At 59.7% G+C, this 6,475-nt stretch overlaps 1 protein-coding gene across 1 annotated transcript in view; it reads left to right on the forward strand.

Annotated features, from left to right (window-relative positions):
• Nucleotides 1-6,194, forward strand: part of EMIHUDRAFT_118604 (hypothetical protein) — a gene marked incomplete at both ends in the record, with an annotated part of 7,134 nt that extends 940 nt beyond the window's left edge. The window contains 21 exons of the mRNA XM_005769675.1: nucleotides 374-424; nucleotides 486-764; nucleotides 1,636-1,739; nucleotides 2,227-2,266; nucleotides 3,132-3,255; nucleotides 4,058-4,107; nucleotides 4,557-4,586; nucleotides 4,738-4,929; nucleotides 5,042-5,095; nucleotides 5,238-5,276; nucleotides 5,310-5,348; nucleotides 5,382-5,420; nucleotides 5,454-5,492; nucleotides 5,526-5,564; nucleotides 5,598-5,636; nucleotides 5,670-5,708; nucleotides 5,742-5,780; nucleotides 5,814-5,852; nucleotides 5,886-5,924; nucleotides 5,958-5,996; nucleotides 6,030-6,194. Coding sequence (XP_005769732.1) covers nucleotides 374-424; nucleotides 486-764; nucleotides 1,636-1,739; nucleotides 2,227-2,266; nucleotides 3,132-3,255; nucleotides 4,058-4,107; nucleotides 4,557-4,586; nucleotides 4,738-4,929; nucleotides 5,042-5,095; nucleotides 5,238-5,276; nucleotides 5,310-5,348; nucleotides 5,382-5,420; nucleotides 5,454-5,492; nucleotides 5,526-5,564; nucleotides 5,598-5,636; nucleotides 5,670-5,708; nucleotides 5,742-5,780; nucleotides 5,814-5,852; nucleotides 5,886-5,924; nucleotides 5,958-5,996; nucleotides 6,030-6,194 — 1,518 coding nt within the window. The remainder of the gene's footprint in view (nucleotides 1-373; nucleotides 425-485; nucleotides 765-1,635; nucleotides 1,740-2,226; nucleotides 2,267-3,131; nucleotides 3,256-4,057; nucleotides 4,108-4,556; nucleotides 4,587-4,737; nucleotides 4,930-5,041; nucleotides 5,096-5,237; nucleotides 5,277-5,309; nucleotides 5,349-5,381; nucleotides 5,421-5,453; nucleotides 5,493-5,525; nucleotides 5,565-5,597; nucleotides 5,637-5,669; nucleotides 5,709-5,741; nucleotides 5,781-5,813; nucleotides 5,853-5,885; nucleotides 5,925-5,957; nucleotides 5,997-6,029) is intronic.
• Between the last annotated feature and the right edge of the window lie 281 nt (nucleotides 6,195-6,475).

The raw sequence follows: 6,475 nt of genomic DNA on the forward strand, positions 1-6,475 counted from the left end.
CACGTCTCCAGGCGGAGCGAACGGTGTTAACGGCGCGAATGGCGCCGGCGGGCTGAATGGCGCAAACGGCGCCAACGGGCGGGTTGGGGCCAACGGGGCCAACGGGGCCAACGGGGCGACTGGCGCTAACGGTATCATCGGCGCCAACGGTGTTAACGGTGTTAACGGTGCCAACGGCGTCAACGGCGTCAACGGCGTTAACGGTGTTAACGGGGCAAACGGCGTCAACGGGGCGAACGGGGCGAGTGGGGCGGGGGGCGGGGGCGGGGCGGGGCGGCGGAACGGCGCGGCGGCGCCGCCGCCGCCAATCTACCAGGCCCGAGTAATAATAATAATTAATTAATTAATTAATTAATTAATGCCACTCTACCAGGTCCGAGTAACAATAATAATAATAACAATAATAATAATAATAATTTACCAGGTCCGAGTCTTAATAATTAATAATTAATTAATTAATTCATTAATTAATGCCACTCTACCAGGTCCGAGTCGACGGTCGCACCATCTCGCCGCCGGCGGACCAGCGCGCCGCCTCCAGCGCCGCCCGCGCCGCCGCCTCCTCCCGGCCGCCCCAGCACGCTCCTTGCCAGCAGAGCAACGGCAACGGCGGTGCTGCCAACGGGGTTAACGGCGCTGCTGCCAACGGCGCTGCCAACGGCGCTGTGAACGGCAACAGCGGAGGTGTGAACGGCGTTCACGTGGTCGGCGTCAACGGCGTTGTCCCCGCCTTTACGCCGCCGTCGGAGCCAGTCGTCACTCCGGTCTCGCTAGCCGGAGATATGGGGAGATAGGGGGAGATATGGGGAGATGCGGCATGTCGGAGCCAGTCGTCACTCCGGTCTCGCTAGCCGGAGATATGGGGAGATATGGGGAGATAGGGGGAGATAGGGGGAGATATGGGGAGATGCGGCATGTCGGAGCCAGTCGTCACCCCGGCCTCGCTAGCCGGAGATATGGGGAGATAGGGGGAGATATGGGGAGATATGGGGAGATGCGGCATGTCGGAGCCAGTCGTCACTCCGGTCTCGCTAGCCGGAGATATGGGGAGATATGGGGAGATATGGGGAGATAGGGGGAGATATGGGGAGATATGGGGAGATGCGGCATGTCGGAGCCAGTCGTCACTCCGGCCTCTCGCTAGCCGGAGATATGGGGAGATATGGGGAGATAGGGGGAGATATGGGGAGATATGGGGAGATGCGGCATGTCGGAGCCAGTCGTCACTCCGGCCTCGCCCTAGCCGGAGATATGGGGAGATATGGGGAGATATGGGGAGATATGGGGAGATGCGGCATGTCGGAGCCAGTCGTCACTCCGGTCTCGCTAGCCGGAGATATGGGGAGATATGGGGAGATATGGGGAGATATGGGGAGATATGGGGAGATGTGGCATGTCGGATCCAGTCGTCACTCCGGCCTCGCCCTAGCCGCTATGCTGCTATGCCGTGATTGTCGCTCTTATTGACCCTATTCTGCTGAGAATAGGTCGCGCTAGCCGCTATGCTGCTATGCCGTTCTTGTCGCTCTTATTGACCGCATTCGTATCACCGCCTGAATAGGTCGCGCTAGCCGCTATGCTGCTATGCCGTTCTTGTCGCTCTTATTGACCTTATTCGTATCGCCGCCTGAATAGGTCGCGCTAGCCGCGCCCTCCGCCGGCGCCGTGCACGCCGTGCAGGACGCCGCCAGCTTGCTGCTGCATCATCAGCCAGTCATCTCATTGCGTGATCAGGCGCCGTGCACGCCGTGCAGGACGCCGCCAGCTTGCTGCTGCATCATCAGCCAGTCATCTCATTGCGTGATCAGGCGCCGTGCACGCCGTGCAGGACGCCGCCAGCTTGCTGCTGCATCATCAGCCAGTCATCTCATTGCGTGATCAGGCGCCGTGCACGCCGTGCAAGACGCCGCCAGCTTGCTGCTGCATCATCAGCCAGTCATCTCATTGCGTGATCAGGCGCCGTGCACGCCGTGCAGGACGCCGCCAGCTTGCTGCTGCATCATCAGCCAGTCATCTCATTGCGTGATCAGGCGCCGTGCACGCCGTGCAGGACGCCGCCAGCTTGCTTGTGCAGTGCGACGAGGATGGCCCCGCCTCCCGCCACGCTGGTCGCAGGGGTATTCATCCGTGATTCATTGTTAATGACTTTCTTTCAGGATGGCCCCGCCTCCGCCACGCTGGTCGCAGGGGGGTTCATCATTAATGATTAGTTCATTTCTCCTGCAGGACGGCCCCGCCTCCATCACGCTTGTCGGAGTCGGCGGCGGTGGCTGCAACGCGCTGGCGCGGCTGCCTGCATGGGCGCGCGACAGGCACGAGCTGCTCGCGCTGAACAGATCTCCCCATCTCTCCCCACACCTCCCCACACCTCCCCATCTCTCCCCACCCCTCCCCACACCTCCCCATCTCTCCCCATACCTCCCGCAGGCTCGAGCTGCTCGCGCTGAACACGGACGAGCAGGCGCTGCCACATCTCCCCACATCTCCCCACATCTCCCCACATCTCCCCACATCTCCCCACATCTCCCCACATCTCCCCACATCTCTCAGGCGCTCTGGTCGTCCGACATGCCACATCTCCCCACATCTCCCCACATCTCCCCACATCTCCCCATCTCTCAGGCGCTCTGGTCGTCCGACATGCCCAACCGCATCCTGCTGGGCGCCTCGACGCCGCGTGGCCGCTCGATTGAATAGTTATTAATGAATTCACGCTCAATTCACTCATTCAGGCGCCTCGACGCCGCGTGGCCGTTCGATTGAATAGTTATTAATGAATTAACGCTCAATTCACTCATTCAGGCGCCTCGACGCTGCGTGGCCGCGGCGCGGGGGCAAGCCGGCGAGAGGACGTGTCATTGACAGTTGTCGTTAACAGTCCATTAATCATTGATTAGGCGCGGGGGGCAAGCCGGCGAGGGGCGGCGAGGCGGCGGCGGCGTCGATCCGCGAGATCGAGGCGAGATTGCACAAGATTGCACGAGATTGCACGAGGCTGCACGAGGCTGCTCGAGATTGCACGAGATCACACGAGATTGAGATTCCTCGAGGTCGAGGCGTCGCTGCTGTCCCTGGGGGGGGAGGGGTCGCCTCCATCACCTACTTACTCACTGAACCATTGCCTTCACCAGGCGTCGCTGCTCTCCCTGGGCGAGGAGGGCTCTCCCCCCGACCTCGTCTTCATCACGGCGGGGCTCGGCGGAGGCACCGGCTCCGGCGCCGCCCCCGTCGTCGCCGCTACCGCCAAGAGACTCGGTGCCTCTTCCCTTCACACTTGCAGCTGCTTTCCCTTCACACTTGCAGCTGCTTTCCCTTCACACTTGCAGCTGCTTTCCCTTCACACTTGCAGCTGCTTTCCCTTCACACTTGCAGCTGCTTTCCCTTCACACTTGCAGCTGCTTTCCCTTCACACTTGCAGCTGCTTTCCCTTCACACTTGCAGCTACTTTCCCTTCACACTTGCAGCTGCTTTCCCTTCACGCTTGCAGCTGCTTTCCCTTCACACTTGCAGCTGCTTTCCCTTCACACTTGCAGCTGTTTCCCTTCACATAAACGCACGACCCCGGTTTCCCTTCACACTTGCAGCTGCTTTCCCTTCACACTTGCAGCTGCTTTCCCTTCACGCTTGCAGCTGCTCTCCCTTCACACCTGCAGCTGCTTTCCCTTCACACTTGCAGCTGCTTTCCCTTCACACCTGCAGCTGCTTTCCCTTCACACTTGCAGCTGCTTTCCCTTCACACTTGCAGCTGCTTTCCCTTCACACTTGCAGCTGCTTTCCCTTCACACTTGCAGCTGTGTCCCTTCACATAAACGCACGACCCCGGTTTCCCTTCACACTTGCAGCTGTGTCCCTTCACATAAACGCACGACCCCGGTTTCCCTTCACACTTGCAGCTGCTTTCCCTTCACACTTGCAGCTGTGTCCCTTCACATAAACGCACGACCCCGGTTTCCCTTCACACTTGCAGCTGGTCTCCCTTCACACTGTCGCCGTCGCCACCCCCCCCCCCCCCATTAATGAGTCACTGATTCGTTAACTAGTATTTAATCTGGAACAGGCGCGCTCACTATTGCCGTCGTGACTACCCCCTTCGCTTTCGAGGGGGCGGTGCGCGGCGCGGCGGCGGCGGAGGCGATGGCGCAGCTGGCGCCGTCGGCAGACTTGCTGATACACGTCGACAACGACAGGCAATCTCTCCCCCATATCTCGGCTGCATCTCGGCTGCATCTCGGCTGCATCTCGGCTGCATCTCGTCTGCATCTCGTCTGCATCTCGTCTATATCTCGGCTGCATCTCGGCTGGCTCGCCACCATCCTTCCTCCGGGCACGTCGGTGACATAATAAATAACTAATTCCATAACTCATAACCAATTAATAACAGGCTCGCCACCATCCTTCCTCCGGGCACGTCGGTGACATATCACTAATTACATAATTAGTAACCAATTAATAACAGGCTCGCCACCATCCTTCCTCCGGGCACGTCGGTGACGGAGACGCTGTACGCGGCATAGTGAATTCATTCCCCAATAATTAATTAACTATTTCATTAATAGGTGACGGAGACGCTGTACGCGGCCGACGAGGTGCTGCGGCAGGCGATCCTCGGCGTCGCCTCCCTCCTCTCCTGAATGAACGAATCAACGAACGAATTACCCATTAACCAGGCGATCCTCGGCGTCGCCTCCCTCCTCTCCTCCTCGCAGCTAATCAACGAACGGATTACCTATTAACCAGGCGATCCTCGGCGTCGCCTCCCTCCTCTCCTCCTCGCAGCTAATCAACGTCGACTTCGCCGACCTGCGCGCCGTCATCTCCGGCGCCGGCCTCGGCTTGGTCGCCGTCGGGCGCGCCTCAGGCCCCGACCGGGCGTCCGAGGCCGCGCGGGCTGCGATCTCCTCCCCGCTGCTAGACATCGAGCTGCGGCAGGTGCTTTTTGCTATAGTTAGCTGACTAATGAGTCAACGATTGGGAGGGGGGCTGGTGTACGCTGTGCAGGGCCTAATGATTTGATTCATGAATGAGTGACTCGATTCACTAGGTGCGGGGGCTGGTGTACGCCGTGCAGGGCGGGCCGTCGGTGTCGCTGCAAGAGGTTAATTATCTCATAATTAATAGTTAATGATCGAATAATTAGGCGGGCCGTCGGTGTCGCTGCAAGAGGTGCGGAGAGGGCTGGCGATCTGCTGGCGGAGATCGCGACGGTTCGTTAATTCACCGATGGACGAACCAATTAGGTGCGGAGGGTGGGCGATCTGCTGGCGGAGATCGCGACGGTTCGTTAGTTCACCGATGGACGAACCAATTAGGTGCGGAGGGTGGGCGATCTGCTGGCGGAGATCGCGACGGTTCGTTAGTTCACCGATGGACGAACCAACTAGGTGCGGAGGGTGGGCGATCTGCTGGCGGAGATCGCGACGGTTCGTTAATTCACCGATGGACGAACGAATTAGGTGCGGAGGGTGGGCGAGCTGCTGGCGGAGATCGCGACGGTTCGTTAATTCACCGATGGACGAACCAACTAGGTGCGGAGGGTGGGCGATCTGCTGGCGGAGATCGCGACGGTTCGTTAGTTCACCGATGGACGAACCAACTAGGTGCGGAGGGTGGGCGATCTGCTGGCGGAGATCGCGACGGTTCGTTAGTTCACCGATGGACGAACCAACTAGGTGCGGAGGGTGGGCGAGCTGCTGGCGGAGATCGCGACGGTTCGTTAGTTCACCGATGGACGAACCAACTAGGTGCGGAGGGTGGGCGATCTGCTGGCGGAGATCGCGACGGTTCGTTAATTCACCGATGGACGAACGAATTAGGTGCGGAGGGTGGGCGAGCTGCTGGCGGAGATCGCGACGGTTCGTTAATTCACCGATGGACGAACCAACTAGGTGCGGAGGGTGGGCGAGCTGCTGGCGGAGATCGCGACGGTTCGTTAGTTCACCGATGGACGAACCAACTAGGTGCGGAGGGTGGGCGATCTGCTGGCGGAGATCGCGACGGTTCGTTAGTTCACCGATGGACGAACCAACTAGGTGCGGAGGGTGGGCGATTTGCTGGCGGAGATCGCGGATGAGGACGCGCAAGTCATCTTCGGCGCCTCGACGTCAGTCGGCAGCGCTGGCACCGCGAGCTCCTTAATTAAGTGCCTCATTAATGAGTTGAATCAGGCGCCTCGACTCCGGACGGCAGCAAGCTAAACGAGCAGGTCCGAATTGACGCGCCTTATGAATTGAATCAGGCGCCTCGACGTCAGACAGGCAGTTTCGGCACTGATTAGATTCGTTCACTACGCCCCACTAATTAATTGAATCAGGCGCCTCGACGTCGGAGGACAGTTTCGGCGATGAGATCATCGTCACAGTCATCGCCTCCGGGTTTGAGCCGCCGGAGCGGGGAGGAGGAGGAGGAGGAGGAGGAGGAGGCCGGATCGAGGCGGCGCAGCATGCAGCCGGTCGGCTTGTCTCAGTTCCGGCCGCCG

This window comes from Emiliania huxleyi (genome assembly GCF_000372725.1).
Source record: "Emiliania huxleyi CCMP1516 unplaced genomic scaffold EMIHUscaffold_411, whole genome shotgun sequence".
Lineage (NCBI taxonomy): Eukaryota > Haptophyta > Isochrysidales > Noelaerhabdaceae > Emiliania > Emiliania huxleyi.